This window comes from Conger conger, chromosome 7 (assembly GCF_963514075.1).
Source record: "Conger conger chromosome 7, fConCon1.1, whole genome shotgun sequence".
Classification (NCBI taxonomy): Eukaryota; Metazoa; Chordata; class Actinopteri; order Anguilliformes; family Congridae; genus Conger; species Conger conger.
In genome coordinates this window covers 25,838,397-25,855,849 of record NC_083766.1, presented here as the reverse complement: position 1 = coordinate 25,855,849, position 17,453 = coordinate 25,838,397, and the positions used below count along the sequence as shown (strand labels likewise).

At 47.5% G+C, this 17,453-nt stretch overlaps 1 protein-coding gene across 1 annotated transcript in view; it reads left to right on the top strand.

Moving 5' to 3' along the window:
* The window catches only part of LOC133132305 (rho GTPase-activating protein 26-like), an 80,825-nt gene that overhangs the window by 60,471 nt on the left and 2,901 nt on the right, over positions 1-17,453 (top strand). Inside the window, exons 19-21 of the mRNA XM_061247647.1 lie at positions 1,029-1,155; positions 1,722-1,890; positions 15,523-15,558. Coding sequence (XP_061103631.1) covers positions 1,029-1,155; positions 1,722-1,890; positions 15,523-15,558 — 332 coding nt within the window. The remainder of the gene's footprint in view (positions 1-1,028; positions 1,156-1,721; positions 1,891-15,522; positions 15,559-17,453) is intronic.

Here is a 17,453-nt window from a genome sequence, read left to right as displayed (position 1 = left end):
TCTTGGGTTGTCGGTACAACGACACCTCTAATCTGAACTGAGTGCATATGAAAGGCTACCTGTTAGCCGTTATTTCAGGCAAATGTATCTTAAAAAGCCAGGTACACAAATCCTTGTACTGTCATTACCGCCTGTTGTTTAATTCTGCGAGCAACGTTTTTCAGCATATCTCAAGAGACGTTCATAATGAAACTCTTTCAGAAATACGCTGTCATTTTCTCAAGGCTTTGCAGCCCTTTAAACCGTCCTTTTGAGTAATGTCTTCCCCCCCGCATTCCAACAACACTTTGCAGCCTGGCAATCTCAGACTGGGGAGAACGCTGGTATTACGTGCCTTCGCTGGTATTACGTGCCATTGATCTCAGCCGCCGGATTGCGGCTGCGCTGTGGCCTAAACCTGAAATTCAAAAGGAAAAGGTTTATAAATAATCCAGCGGTGTGAGTACATGCGGCCGGAGCTCGGCGGGAACAGCGCGTGCGGTTGGGGAAGTGGTGTCGACCCCGGGCCCCCCTGCTTTCGCTGAGTCATGCGCTCCGGAGGCCCAGAAGAGAGCCTTCGGGGCCGCCGGGGCCTCCTCACAGCGCAGGGGGAGGCGGGGCTGAACTCCGAGCCTCCTCGGGCAGGAGATGACTGTAGATGTGCTCTCAGGCCTGCGGTCAGAGCAAGAGCCGCAGCACACGGGGCAGAGCTTGTGAAATATTTATATACTTTGTGATATACTATGTATAAATATCGATTTTTATTGATTTCTCCCATGCGAAGTGCATTGCGTTCAGTATCCTATATCCTGCTGAAAAACTGTTGAAGCTATGTTTTTTGAAACCACTGGTAGCTGGTATTGTAAGCTGGTCATTGCTGGATTTTACAGCAGGGTAGCAATGAAGATTGATCGATTGACGTTTTTATAAAACGGAGGTGCCGATTGTCCTCCAGGAAGGTCCTGCGCCAGCGAGTCACCCTGCTTTAAGATGGACGCATGTTGTGGTTTGCTCTGAGCTTCTTTTTTTGCTTTGTCCTCCTGCTCCAGATTTTCAAGGACCTGCCCGCGAACTCTCAGCGACAGCCCCTCCGGAGGCAAAGCACGGAGACCAAGGCCCCCTCCTGCAGCGAGAGACCCCTCACCTTCTTCCCCACACCCCCGCCCGCCGAAAAAGGTGGGGCCACGCCCCGTGACCTCTCAGTTTGTGCTTCGCACCAAAGCGCTAGGCTTTTCTTGAAAGCTTTAGTGTCCGGAATTGCCAACTACTCGTGCAACAAAGTACAATTGTTTGGGGCACATTGGGTGTACTGTGGAACAGAAGGGGTATTTTAGGCTTCGTCACGAGAACCACTTCATTTGAAAGTGAGTAGTGTCTTTTCATTGGCTGGTGCCAGGATGATGAATGGCAGGAACATGTGGTTGCTCCACCCATTTTGAGGCCTTGCTTTTGCACTGCAGTGGGCCTCATTTATACAGCAGTAAGTCACAAGACCAGAGTCCTGTTCATCTCCCAGCACTGTTTCCTGCTGGGCCTTGAGGGGTTAGGGTGAAAGTAAGAATAGAAATAAAAGAGTCCTGTGTCTGTGTGTGTGTGTGTGTGTGTGTGCGTGTGTGTGCGTGTGTGTGCGTGTGTGTGCGTGTGTGTGCGTGCGTGTGTGTGCGCGTGCGTGCGTGTGCGCGTGTGCGCGTGTGTGCGTGTGCGCGTGTGCGCGTGTGCGTGTGTGTGTGTGTGTTCCCCAGTGGAGAAGAGGAACAGCGTGGTTCTGAACTCGAGCGCTGACTCCGTCCTGACCCATGGCTCAGTAAACTCCAACAGCACGGCTGGCAGAACCCACCTCAACAGCCTGACGGGCAGCGAGCCAGACCTGGAGGGGCCTCCACTGGGGAAGCAAGCCCGCCCAAACTCCCTGTGAGTACCACCGTTACCACTATACCCGTCCAAACTCCCTGTGAGTACCACCATTACCACTATACCCCAACCAAACTCCCTGTGAGTACCACCATTACCACTATACCCAACCAAACTCCCTGTGAGTACCACCATTACCACTATACCCAACCAAACTCCCTGTGAGTACCACCATTACCACTATACCCCAACCAAACTCCCTGTGAGTACCACCATTACCACTATACCCAACCAAACTCCCTGTGAGTACCACCATTACCACTATACCCAACCAAACTCTCTGTGAGTACCACCATTACCACTATACGTAACCAAACTCCCTGTGAGTACCACCATTACCACTATACCCAACCAAACTCTTTGTGAGTACCACCATTACCACTATACGTAACCAAACTCTCTGTGAGTACCAAGATGAATGCCATATCCAAGATAAACTGGGATTGAAAGCAACAGAGTGATAAAACACTGACTTAGAATAAAAAATAATGAAAACAAATGTAAAAATAAACCCTCTTCAGAGGGGTGAGGGCCGCAGCCAGCCCGGGGTCTTGAGGTGCTTTTATCCCTCTCATGGCTGGGTCCCGAGTGCCAGAGGAGCTGGGGGAGAGGCGAGTGCTCCCACAGGCTTGTCCATTAAGTCTGCGCTGTCTGGAGCTGGAGACAAATGGATTTCTGAGGCCTCGTCCGTGGGCTGCTTCTGCCGCACTTAATTCATCTCTGTTCGGAAGCAAGTGGAGGAGAGTGATTACTGGGGGAATGGGAGAGAGAGAGAGAGAAAGGGAGGGCTGGAGGGGGTGAGAGAAAGGGAGGGCTGGAGGGGGTGAGAGAGTGGGAGGGAGGGAGGGGGTGAGGGGGTGAGAGGGGGAGAGAGAGGGAGGGGTGAGAGACGGAGGATGGTTGAGAGGTGGTGTGGGAGAGAGATGGAGACAGAGGGAGAGAGAAATGGAGAGTCAGAGAGATGGAGAGAGAGGTTGACACAGCGGGAATGGAGGGAGACAGACAGGGAAGACATACCTCTTTTGTTTGTTTTATCCTGAAATTCATTATTCATTATCCTGAAAAGCATTATTTGTCCTTGCACCTTGTTAACAATTCCTTAATTCATGTAACCTTATTGTAACCTTATTGTAAACTTATTGTAACCTTATTGTAACGCATTACCAACATTTGTACTGTCATGTCAACATATGTAAAATATCAAAAACAACTACCAGCTCTACTTTAAACAAATTAGCAAGCTAACTGTCACATAGGCCACTGCATTCTCTAAACCTGCTCTTGGCCAAACGTCCGTGTTCTTTTCTGTGAACACGGTGTCAGACTAGTGCTAGCATGCTACCTGTTCCACACATTCCAGGGCGAAAATGTAATCTGCAGTAATTACGCTGCTAACACACGCACACTGTAACGCCGTATGCAAATGCAAATGAAATGAAGCAGGCCACGAGCATAGGGAGGGTACGCCTATATCCATTGTGTGAATAGGGATGTTAAAGTAGCTGACCTTAACAGTGATTGTTGAGTGAGCCTACATAACGCTTCTTAGTGGCTGTGCGGTCATGTCGTCAGCAACTCGCTTGCTTGGGGCAACTGCCATGTTTTGAAAACGAGTACTGTGTTTTGATTGGCTGCCGCCAGGTTGAGGAATGGCAGCAGTGTGTGGTTGCTCCACCCATTTCATGACCTCGCTCTGATGTCATCTTTACACTCTAATGGACCTAATTTATACCCCAGTCTGCACGTGGGTGATGTGCAGTAGACAGAATCTCTTACATAATTAATTTTGTATCAAAAGTAATAGTAATTGTCGATTCTAATCATACCTTGTAAAACCTAATTGTTATTTGAAAACGAATCTTGACTGACTGCAATCTGTTTCCTTTTGATTTCCCGCTTATAAAGCTTGTCTTTTTGTCATATTCATGCCAAGTGGGAAATTGTAATTAAATTTGGCTTTGAGCGACCTCACGTGCAGAGGAAGGTGGCTTCAAATGAAGATGAAAAACAATTAATAAATCCCGACGTGACAGTTCACATTTTGCAGATAAGAAAATGTCTAATGTGTGTGAGTGAGTGGGGGGATTATGAATTTGCAAGTATGCAAATATTTTCTCAACTGTAAAAATGATGATTTTGTTTTTTGCATTAGGAATGTGCGGTTTGGGAGTGAGTCACAGTTATGCTTACCTCAGAAGAAAAGTTCAGTCCTCAGTAGCCCTCCTGCGTGTTTTGCTTCATGTTTTTTTGGCGAGTCTGAGCTTCTGTAGGTAAGAAGTGGTGAGGAGATGTTAGCAGAAAAAGCTTCTAGGAGTGCTGAGCGTTAGCCTGATGTTCCAGGTCCTCTGAAGAACCCTCCGGAAGGTTCACGGCTTCGTCTTACACATTCCTGCCCGTCCGTCCCGTTTCGCCGTCTGTTTCGTTGGGAAGAGGGCTGTAAATCCACCCGGAATTATGCTCCTTCAGGGAAAAAAATAAAATCCCCTGGTGACTTGGCCCTAAAGCATGTTCTTGGAAGGCTGTCACAGAAATATTTTATCCCCCCCTCCTCCTCCTCCCTTCCACTCCAGCGCGGGAGATTAATCGTTCCCCAAACATGCCCGAGCATGCCCGGACGTCCCAAGACTAGCAGTCTGTCTCCTCTTTGATCATCCGGCCCGTTCTGCTTTGTCCGGGCCCACAGAGCCCAGGCCCTGGTAGGCTTACAGCAGGGCACCACGGATCCACATTCCCCCTGAAACTCCCAACCCCCGGTGGTTACTGCAGGTACTGCAGTTTACTCAGCCTCTGGTGCTAAAAAAAGCCCCATCAAAACTATGAATCTACAGTACCCTGCCCAAATGATATCATTTTGATCTGTACCTTTTAATTGTAATACTTAAAAATGTCTTCACACTGAACTAATTACTCTCCAGGGACTTTTTTCTGATAAAAGATTAGATATTAAAAAAAATTCCAGTTTGTCCCTTCATGTTTAGATGTTCTGTTGCCATTAAAAGCCCCAGAGTCAAACATGGCCGCCTCCATGAAGTGGCTTCTGGCGGCACTGAGCAGCTCCCATAGGAGGCGGTGGAGGCGGTGAGCGGAAGCCGCCCCCAGCTCGTACGCGTCAGGACGCCTGGCGGCGAGCCGGCCGCACGGCGGGAGGCCGAACGCAGAGCCACGGCAGCCATACATCAGTGTCGCCTCCATCGTGCGCCTCCATCATGCGCCTCCATCATGCGCCTCCATCGTGCCCCTCCATCGTGCGCCTCCATCATGCGCCTCCATCGTGCGCCTCCATCGTGCGCCTCCATCAGCGCCTCCATCATGCGCCTCCATCGTGCGCCTCCATCGTGCGCCTCCATCGTGCGCCTCCATCATGCGCCTCCATCATGCGCCTCCATCGTGCGCCTCCATCGTGCGCCTCCATCGTGCGCCTCCATCATGCGCCTCCATCATGCGCCTCCATCAGCGTCGGCTCCATCATGTGCCTCCATCATGCGCCTTAATCACGGGCCTTAATCACGGCCTTAATCACGGGCCTTAATCACGGCCTTAATCACGGGCCTTAATCACAGCCTTAATCACGGGCCTTAATCACGGGCCTTAATCACGGGCCTTAATCACGGCCTTAATCACGGGCTGATCGATGCACAGGTCTACAGCCTCTCCCTCCCCCGCCAGGGAAGGATGTGGAAGCAGGGCTTTAAATAAGGCTGAACCCCCCCCCCCCCTACATGGTGAGAAACACTCCAGGGACCGGTACAACCCACCAGCCCGTGAAACGTTCAGCAACACTCCACTGCAGGCTTTACTGCCCAAACGGCCTCGGTTTACCAGTGCGTAGAGGACCGTCAGACTCATAAAACAGGCTTAACAGGCACACACACAACGCTGGAAAACCAGTATTTACAAAAGAAGATAAGGCCATTTTATAGGGTGGCTATAAATTTGGAAGCAAATGAGCAAATATATAGTGCTAATAAGTGAGTATTAGCACTATAAAAGCCAGTGTGACTCATGATGTGACTCACACACTGGATGTGCGCACCTCTGCCCAGATGCCTGTTGGAAAAGTCTCACGCTCACAGAGTTCTGACGTTAAACCTGCATTAATATGACTTATGTAAATCCAGCAAGTGCATTTCTGCAGTCGGTGAAGTATGTCTTGAAGTAAGCATTCTCGGTCCGATTCTCCACCACACCAGTCACGGCTGCCTGACCTAATCCGCGTAATGCGGTGGATAATATCCGGTGACTCTGGTGCCATGCAAGGCCACCTGGTAGAGTGACTGATAAACGGTGGAGCAGCAATGAGCTAATCCGTGTTTAATGTGTCTGCGGAGCGCTGATATCCCCTTTCATATTGTTCCCTGGGCCCCCACCGCACTGTGACCCAATGCTATCGTGACTGATTGAAACTCAGAAATACCCAGGGATGAGATTAGACATATATTTGTCAGAAGAGAAGAGAAGAGCTTAATTTAAGGAAACTGTAGCTTCCCGGTCTTGTGACTATCAGAACCCAGAAGGAATATCGCAGTCGACGTCTTGCTGTGAGAATGAAAACGATGTAGATCTGAAATGTGGGTGTATCAGGCTGGGGTCATAAAACCCACTTGCGGATCCTCCGTTTTAAAATCGGCCATTACCCTACCCCAATGTTTAGTGTCCCTCAGCCTTCCCCAGCCAGTGGAGGAGCTGTGTCTGTCTGCTGGGGTAAGCACGCCATAGAGCAGGAGTGTCTCTCAGGGAAAACCACTGGCAGCCTGTCCTCAGGGCCGTTGGAGAGCCCTCGACCGGCAGCGCTGTAAATGTCAGAAATGAAGAGGGTGAGTCATGAAGTGAAGTGAAAGACATTCAGACGTTCAGACGTTCAGACGTTCAGACATTCAGACGTTCAGACGTTCAGACATTCAGACATTCAGACGTTCAGACATTCAGACGTTCAGACATTCAGATGTTCAGACTGGTTTCCTGAGCGAGGGCCATTTCTGCAGGGTCACTGAGGGTCAAGCAGGCCTTTTACACGCCTGCTTCTTTTGTGAAGTGAACTGATCGTCTTTGCAGATTTTAATTTTATTTATCTTCTTTGCCTCCCTTTTGTGGCTCTGGCCTGGTTGTCCCATGGGGCTGACGTATCGTCATAAGACCTGGCAATTCATTTTAATCCCCTGTACGGAACATGAGTGGTCTCAGTCTGAAGATTCATGTACCGTAGGCTACTGTGCTGAAACCTACACTACATGGGACATGATCTAAAAAGTGATGAATAATGTTTTTGAAAATATTTTCACGGCAACATTTCTGTCACCCAAGACAGTTAATAATAATAATATAATGCCTAATTTTCTCTTCATTTATAGCTTTAGGCAAATATGTTTTTACAGTCTGCAGGTGATGATACAAACACCCAGAGCATGGCACCTGTAATTCTCTACTTGATAAGACGGCACTCTGAAAAGTTAATTTCTGTGAATAGTTTGGCTATTCACAGTTCAGTTAGTGTTTACTATGGCACGTATACAAGCGCCATATTTCAAAAACCACAAATGTACCCATTTTTACACGTTGCGGTACTTTTAGAGTATGTCAGTGTATGAATACAATAATCATTGTACTTGACATTTACATGACATTCTTTGCAAAGTAGAGGGTTCCCCGGTGTCCTGGCCAAATTTCCAACCCTGGCTCTTTCAACCTGCCGCCTAATCATCCCCTGATTCAATTGCCCAAAAACTTTCTTATCCCCCTCTACACCACAGCTAGAGTGTGGTGAGCGTTCTGGCACAAAATGGCTGCCGTGCATTGTTCTAGACCTTAGTGTCTCAGATGTTAGTGAAACTCTGGTTGGAAGTTGAACTGCAGGGCCAAACCAGAACTCTGGACTTCTTGAACATGACAAAATTGCAAAAGCATTTTTATTCAAACTCTGGAAAATGAGCCAAGTTGTACTTGGCTTTTATCTCTACCACAATAAACATATGTAACTGCATGTGCAGTTAACGAAAGAGAGTGAATCTTCGGTTTAATTTGTCCCTTAAGCAGTGCCCTGATTGCAGTGTGTGTCATTGTGTGATATCACTGCTACCCACGCAAGCTTAGCATCACAGATCCAAGCTTTCAGCTTTTTTGAACATGGGCCCATGGGAACATGGGATTAATCCTAACCATTCTCAGCATACAGTATTTTGTCGTTAAAGCTTCCATGACACTTAAAACCAGCCTGTAAACGGCATTGAAGGGGCCGAGGCATGATTTAAATATATACACTCACCGAGCACTTTATGGTGCAAAAAAAAAAGCAAAAAACAAGGAGCGGCAGTTCTGCAGACAGAAAAGCCTTGTTAATGACAGATGTCAGAGGCCAGAATGGCCAGACTGGTCAAAGCTGACAGGAAGGTGACTGTATACCACACATTACAACAGTGGTATGCAGAAGAGCATCTCTGGACACTGAACTCATCATAACTCTGTAAGTGGATAGGCTACAGTAGTAGAATACCTAATAAGAGTCCTCGGTGCTTGGATTTTGTTTGTTTTTTGCACCATTCTTTGCAAACTCTAGAGAATTCCCAGGAGGTCAGCAGTTTCTGAGATACTCAAACCACCAACAATCATTCCATGGTCAAAGTCACTTTTTTCCCCATTCTGATGGTTGATGTGAACATTAACTAAAGCTCCTGACCCGTATCTACATGACTGTATGCATTGCACTGCTGCCACACGATTGGCTGGTTAGATAATCACATGAATAAGTAGGTATAATGGAGTAATAATGTTCCTAATAAAGTCCTCAGTGAGTGTATAGTATGCATGTTTAAGCTGATGACCAGACTGCAGTATAAATAGAAAGGTGGATTTTGTCTTTGATCGTTCCTCGTGTAGGAAAACAGTTGTGGGTGGCATCTGAGAATTTGCTAAATATAGCATCGGAATCGCTAACGTGGCAACTCTGGTTACAGTCCTGCCATGCAGGGTCATCTGATGCCAGGAGGCCCATCCCTCTGTTTAACATCAGATGTCAGTTTACTGTCCAGAACGCCCTTCCCATTACCCCCCGTTAACAGTCCCAACTACCTACGGATGAAATAGATTTCAGCAGTTGGGCCCGATCTATTTCTGTGTGGAGGACGCACCGCTGTGGCGAGTGGCATTGCTGAAACGGCGGGGAACTGGACCGCAGATGTTCCCCTGGTGCGCTGAAGCCGCGGCACACACGGGGGGCGAGGTGCACACACAGGGGGCGAGGTGCACACGCAGGGGGCGAGGTGCACACGCAGGGGGCGAGGTGCACACGCGGGGGGGGAGGTGCACACACAGGGGGCGAGGTGCACACACGGGGGGCGAGGGGGGAGGTGCACACACGGGGGGCGAGGGGGGAGGTGCACACGTGGGGGGCGAGGTGCACACACGGGGGGCGAGGTGCACACACGGGGGGCGAGGTGCACACGCAGGGGGCGAGGTGCACACACGGGGGGAGGTGCACACGCGGGGGGGGAGGTGCACACGCAGGGGGCGAGGTGCACACACAGGGGGGGAGGTGCACACGCGGGGGGGGAGGTGCACACACAGGGGGCGAGGTGCACACACAGGGGGCGAGGTGCACACGCGGGGGGGGAGGTGCACACGCGGGGGGGGAGGTGCACACACGGGGCGAGGGGGCGAGGTGCACACACAGGGGGTGAGGGGGCGAGGTGCACACGCAGGGGGCGAAGTGCACACACAGGGGGCGAGGTGCACACGCAGGGGGCGAAGTGCACACACAGGGGGCGAGGTGCACACACAGGGGGCGAGGTGCACACGCAGGGGGCGAGGGGGCGAGGTGCACACACAGGGGGCGAGGTGCACACACAGGGGGCGAGGGGGCGAGGTGCACACACAGGGGGCGAGGTGCACACACAGGGGGCGAGGGGGGAGGTGCACACGCAGGGGGGCGGGCACTCCGGAGCCGGAGTGCGGGAAGCCGCAGAGCTCCGGGAAGCCCAGCGTGTCCGCAGAGTTTATGTGGAAAATGGAAGGAGATCTCCCCTGGTGGAGCGCTCTGCTGCTGATCTCATTCTTTCCCTCTGCAAAATCATATAGGCACTGCCAGTTGGCAACCTGGGTGTGCGTGCGTGCGTGCGTGCATCTGTGGTCTGAGCAGCATGGCTGTGTGTGTGTGTGTGTGTGTGTGTGTGTGTGTGTGTGGTGAGCAGCTAGCTGACCCCATTAAGGGTTGTGGTGTGTGCTCTGCTTTATGTCTAGGCCTTGGTTCGTCCTTGATTAGTGCATTAATGGAATTATCTGTGTACTTTGTTTCTCTTCAGCTTGTAAGGCAGCAAATATTCGGTCTTGTAAAGAAGACTATTTAAAATCTGATGCTGAACATGGAAAAATAAAGTGTCTCGTAGCAGGAATTGTATATGCTTGCATCTTGTTCCTGATTCTGAATACTGTTTGTAATACACAATCGTTAAAAAGCATTTGAATGCATTTCCAATAACATTCTAACACTTTATGACACATTCTAACATGCCTGCATTTGCTGATACAAGTTCAAAAGAATGTTATGTAACAGCTTAAAACATGCAACTGAGTCAAGTGTGAGTCAAGTTTGAATCCCAGCATGCATTTTCTTTCAGTGGCTGGGTCAGACCTTCCTTGCCGGGTGTCGGGTTTAGGTGGTGTAAATCTGGAAGCAGAGCTAGGCCATTAGAGGTGACCCCTGACTCTGAACCACTGGTGATGAAACTATAATAATGCTCAGATTTCACCACCTGCTGTTTAGAGGCTCCAAGTGCTATGGTCATTATTTATATCACCTTATTAAATGTTTTTCAGTATGCGGACTGCTAGGTCTCTTCTAAAAGTGAAAATAAATAGTGCTGTAACAGGAGTCCTCTCTGTTGCCATAGCATAACGATATTACACTTAAAATTCCTACTGGAGCAGTAGTGTCGGATCTGAGCCCTGCCAGCAAATACTAAGGCTAAAATACTCAAAACGAATCTAAGTGTTTGGACAGTGGTACAGTTTCTGTCCTTGGCTCTGTAGGCTACTCTGAGGTTAAAGTGCAGATTGTCAGCTTCCAATTGAAGGTATTCATATCCTACATGGGTGGTTCATGTAGGAATGATATCCCTTTATATACATAGTCCCCCCATTTTATGGGACCAAAAGTATCGAGCTGCGCTATTGCAACTACATGCTGCAGCAGAGGTATTGATTCTATGCAGCACTTTGCAAGGTGGTTGTCAATGGATACTGCGGTTTGTTTAATTTCTCTTCTGTAGTGTTTGCAGGGGCACCACTATATGGGTAATTACTTGTATGGCTAATGACTGAGCACACATGCTCCTTTAGATGTCTTTGGACTGGGGGAGGAATCCGGAGTACCTGGAGGAAACCCACTCTGACACAGGGAGAACGTACTGTAGGTGCACACACTGTGCATCTCCTCTGCCTCGTGTTGTGTACCAAGGTCCTTAGAAACAGTGGGGCTTAAACAGCACAGCGATTATGTTGATGTCTGGGGCTTTGCTGTGGTCCTGCAGGCATTATTTAGGCAAGGAGGCCAATGGCAGCGATGACTAACAGCAGAGAGATGGTGCACTACGGCCAAAAATAGATTTGTCCCTCCCCTGCCCCCCGCCCCCCCCCCAACTGGAGCATTTAAAGCTGCACTAACCCTGCATCAACCCTTTTAAGTGTGATGAAGCACGCGATTAGAATGTTCTTAGCCCAACATTCTAATGCTGATGTCACAATCACTACTGGTCACTAAAAGCAATGGAATTCTATAACACAGTCTTAGAATTCTGAAGGAAAAATATAATTCCATAAAACTTACTCTTCAAAGGGTCAGTTAACCGGAGCAGGGATTCCTGGGAGGTGGGACACCTTGTGTCAAACGGAGCGAACACAGAAACAAACGGGACCTTTACCGGTTGTTCGGAGCCATATTCTATCAATAGAACCTTTCAATGGTTTCCATGACAACAGATCCCCCCCCACTGCCCCCGAAAGTCTGTCCGTGGCTCAAGAACAGGCTTCATTCTGGGATGGCTGGATGGGATTAGCACGGCTTCATTCTGGGATGGCTGGATGGGATTAGCACGGCTTCATTCTGGGATGGCTGGATGGGATTAGCACGGCTTCATTCTGGGATGGCTGGATGGGATTAGCATGGGGGAGGGGGCAGGTTCACACCCTGCTCCTGCGCTTCATAGATTACATTACATTGTTGTACATCGCTCTGGATAAGAGCGTCTGCCAAATGCCAATAAAGTGCATACCCATAACCAGGGATAAGTGCGCTGAAAGACCCTAGAGAGAAGTACTATTTAAATTGCTACCCATGCAACAAAGATAAGGACCAGGGCCTATTTTATTTTATTTTATTTTATTTTTTAAACAAACAAATAAACAAAGCAAAAGTGACCAAACTTAACTATCCAAATACTGCTTACCTAGCCAACTAAAAAATACCGAAACACAACGCAAATCACAAAGACAACAATTAAGGTTCACAGGGAGGTAGGGAGGGATATCCACTCATAGACGTGTAGGCAGAGCCTTCCTCGGGGGGAGTAGGGAATTGCTATTTTTGTAAGTCAATAAATAATAATTTCAACACATTGCATTCAATCATAACATTTAAAGACCAGCAGAGGTATTCTGCAAAAAATTAACTTGACTGCTGTTCATGTGCGGCTACAGAGTAGACAGATGATCCAACTCAATTGCCTGAGGGTATATATATAATTTATAATAATTTGTTATTTAGCTGATGCTTTTATCCAAAGCTATTTACAGTAGATTAGAATAAGCAGGGGACAAACAATGTGGGGTTATTCTAACCACCAACCTTCCGGATCCCAGTCATGTACTTTAGCCACTAGGCTACAGGCTGCCCCATTTTATAGGCTAATGATGTTAGCTGTTGTTAGGCATGGGATTCTTGGCAATGAAATAAAAGAGATAAGTGAGAATCTGAGGTTTAAACCTGTTTTCTGCTCGGTAAGCCACACAGCTTTCTGGTATTTAGAAAATGGCTCTAATATATATTATATTATATTTTGTGCTCACATAAGAACTTCGTTCATGTCCATGGCCCATACGCACACTGCTGTGCACACGCACACGCGTGTAAGGACTGCTGTGCACATGCACACGCGTGTAAGGACTGCTGTGCACACGCACACGCATGTAAGGACTGCTGTGCACACGCACACGCATGTAAGGACTGCTGTGCACACGCACACGCGTGTAAGGACTGCTGTGCACATGCACACGCGTGTAAGGACTGCTGTGCACACGCACACGCGTGTAAGGACTGCTGTGCACACGCACACGCGTGTAAGGACTGCTGTACACACGCACATGCATGTAAGGACTGCTGTGCACACACACACGCATGTAAGGACTGCTGTGCACACACACACGCATGTAAGGACTGCTGTGCACACGTACACGCGTGTAAGGACTGCTGTGCACACGCACACGCATGTAAGGACTGCTGTGCACACGCACATGTGTGTAAGGACTGCTGTGCACACGCACACGCACACGCGTGTAAGGACTGCTGTGCACACGCACACGCGTGTAAGGACTGCTGTGCTCTCACCAGTCTCTCACTAGTCCCGTGTTGCATGTTAACGTGGCCAGCTCTCACAGGAAGGTGGGTAGGCTCAGGAAAGGTTAAATGCTTTTTGTTTTGGAATTACACACTTCTCAACGCTTTACTGCTCTTGTCTGGTGTATGAAATACTCTCAAAAGAGTGCAAACTGGACCTCTCGGTTGGCTCAACGGCGCCAGGCAAGATGAATCGAGCACAGAAAAGTATTTGAATCCAAACCAATTACATATTTGACCCACGTCTGATTCTCGGATACTCATAACTGATTCTGTTTAACTCCAATGAGCACTTTTAATGACTGAAGTTAATAATTCAAGTCAGAGTTTCGCTGCTTTGCCTGGGGCGATAAAAAGACTTCTGGGACTCTGCTGGCAGCTGCTTAGCAGGGCTGGCCAATGCAGCCTATCCAACAGCTCCCTTACCAATCAGCTGTGTTTGATTGAAGGGACACGCCACTATTGTAAATACACTCATGGATACAGGGGTGTTGTTAAGGCAACTGCCAACCGCCTGTAGCTGTGACTGTTCACAATAAGGCACTGCCTCGAGTGCACAATTTCTTCGATGAAACGGTTACAACGTATGGGAACAATTTATTGATGACACAATAGTGTTTATTTTGTAATATAATTTGTAAGTAACGGTTTATGGTGTGGGCTGATGCAGTTTGAGGAACTATCACTGTATCGTATTTTTCAGTCACTGTAGAACATGGTCTCAGCCAACCAGCTTTATTCCTATTAATAAGCCTGAATAAGTATGTTAATAACCCTGAATATGTACGTTAATAACCCTGAATATGTATATTAATAACCCTAAATAAGTACATTAATAACCCCTGAATATGTATGTTAATATCCCTGAATATGTACTTTAATAACCTGGATATGTAAGTTAATAACCCTGGATATGTAAGTTAATAACCCTGGATATGTAAGTTAATAACCCTGGATATGTAAGTTAATAACCCTGGATATGTAAGTTAATAACCCTGGATATGTAAGTTAATAACCCTGGATATGTAAGTTAATAGCCCTGGATATGTAAGTTAATAACCCTGGATATGTAAGTTAATAGCCCTGGATATGTAAGTTAATACCCCTGGATATGTAAGTTAATAACCCTGGATATGTAAGTTAATAACCCTGGATATGTAAGTTAATAACCCTGGATATGTAAGTTAATAGCCCTGGATATGTAAGTTAATAGCCCTGGATATGTAAGTTAATAACCCTGGATATGTAAGTTAATAGCCCTGGATATGTAAGTTAATAACCCTGGATATGTAAGTTAATAGCCCTGGATATGTAAGTTAATAACCCTGGATATGTAAGTTAATAGCCCTGGATATGTAAGTTAATAGCCCTGGATATGTAAGTTAATAGCCCTGGATATGTAAGTTAATAGCCCTGGATATGTAAGTTAATAACCCTGAATATGTACTTTAATAACCCTGGATATGTAAGTTAATAGCCCTGGATATGTAAGTTAATAGCCCTGGATATGTAAGTTAATAGCCCTGGATATGTAAGTTAATAACCCTGGATATGTAAGTTAATAACCCTGGATATGTAAGTTAATAACCCTGGATATGTAAGTTAATAACCCTGAATATGTACTTTAATAACCCTGGATATGTAAGTTAATAACCCTGGATATGTAAGTTAATAGCCCTGGATATGTAAGTTAATAGCCCTGGATATGTAAGTTAATAACCCTGGATATGTAAGTTAATAACCCTGGATATGTAAGTTAATAACCCTGGATATGTAAGTTAATAACCCTGAATATGTACTTTAATAACCCTGGATATGTAAGTTAATAGCCCTGGATATGTAAGTTAATAGCCTGGATATGTAAGTTAATAACCCTGGATATGTAAGTTAATAACCCTGAATATGTACTTTAATAACCCTGGATATGTAAGTTAATAGCCCTGGATATGTAAGTTAATAGCCTGGATATGTAAGTTAATAACCCTGGATATGTAAGTTAATAACCTTGCTCTTCTCCTGTTTTGCCCCTTTAGGCTGAACCCAAAGAGCCGATCGAGCGTCCCCACCAGGTACGTGGACGCGTCCGTTCCTCCGTCCCTTAACCCCGTCCTCCCGGCAGCAGAGTGTGACTCACAGGTGCCGATGACTCACCCGCTCGCCCGCAGCTCTGCCCGCTCACCGAGGCCCGAGGTCGGCCGTTTTCATTTAAGAGGAGATGAGGAGAGGTCTGAGAGAGAGCCGCGTGGAGAGACAAGTCCCTCTGAGAGCACACGTGGACACCTGGGCACTCGTCCGCTGTTCGTGCCCGAGTAACTGACGCATGACGTGTACCGTTAGTGATCCCAGGAGAGCCCCCTGATCCAATGTGGGTTCTGCCCCCACCCCGCTGGTCCAACAGTTACCCACGTTGTGTCAATTACTGCGCATCTTGTCCGGTTGTGACGAATTCTAAATCTGGCGACCCTACTGGGCGCTGTGTCTTAGCGGGAGAGACTTGTGTCGGACTTCTGTAAGTGCTAACGGGTTTCAGAGCGTGTGTGTGTGCGTCTGTGTTGTGTGTCGGACTTGTGTTAGTGCTAATGACTGTAAGTGTGTGTGTGTAGGGCTTGGGTAAGTGCTAATGAGTGTAAGAGAGTGTGTGTGTGTGTGTGTGTGTGTAGGGCTTGTGTAAGTGCTAACAGGTTTAAGAGCGTGTGCGTGTGTGTGTATGTGTGTGTGTGTCTGTGTTGTGTGTCGGACTTGTGTTAGTGCTAGTGACTGTAAGAGTGTGTGTGTCTGTGTGTGTGTCTGTGTGTGCGTGTGTAGGGCTTGTGTAAGTGCTAATGAGTGTAAGAGAGAGAGTGTGTGTGTGTGTGTGTGTGTGTGTGTGTGTGTGTGTTGGACTTGTGTAAGTGCTAACAAGTGTAAGAGTGTGTGTGTGTAGGGCTTGTGTAAGTGCTAATGAGTGTAAGAGAGTGTGTGTGTGTGTGTGTGTGTGTGAGTGTGTGTGGGTTGGGGAAGTTGACCTCCGGCCCCAGGAAGAGGCTCCTGGCCCCAGTGAGGGAGTTAGTCATGCCCCCCACCCCCTCCCCCCACTCCCTCATCCTGTTTACATGCTGCTGTGTATAATTTATGGACCCAGTTGACATGAGTTTAGTGTTCCTGCGGACTGCCGTCGACTTCCTGTCAAAGCCATGGAAACGGTGAATTTCTGTGTGCAGGTGTTTGTGTGCTTGCACGCTTGCGTGTGTCTGATTGTGTCAGTGATAGGTGTGATTGTGTGCATAAAGGTGTCTGTCTCCCTGCGAAGGTCTGTCTGTTTGTGTAGGTGTGTCTGAATATGAAGCTGTGTGTGTGTGTGTGTGTGTGTGTGTGTGTATAGGTGTGTCTGTAGGTGTATGTGTCTGAATATGAAGCTGTGTGTGTGTGTGTGTGTGTGTGTGTGTGTGTGTGTGTGTGTGTGTGTAGGTGTATGTGTCTGAATATGAAGCTGTGTGTTTTCTGAATTTATGTGACCAGATAAAATGCTATGCAGTGACTTAAGATGGCAGAATGATAGCAGTCATTTAACGCAGGCAGTGCATTGTACAGTGTGGTGTGCTACCTTATTATACTCTCCAGCATGTTATTGGTTTTGCTTGATTACCACCTGTCAGTTTAAGTGAATGCTAAATGCTATGCTCACTGCAGTGCTTTACTGTATGTATACGCACAGTTAATATTTCACGCATGCTAAAATCGGAGCAGTACTGAAGTACAGTGTGGAATGCTTCAGCTCAGTGCCATAGAGGGCCGTGTGTATGCAGGTTTTTATCCAGATTATATCATTAATTACTTTGCTGGATCATTTAGGTTTGCACACAATGTATACAGAGTGAAGTGTGTTAGTTGCGTTGTCTAAATAACAACCGTTGCTTATAGCCTGAGCTTTAAATGCAGTTATAAATGCACATGGCTGAACGAGCAACTGGAATCAATGAAGGCG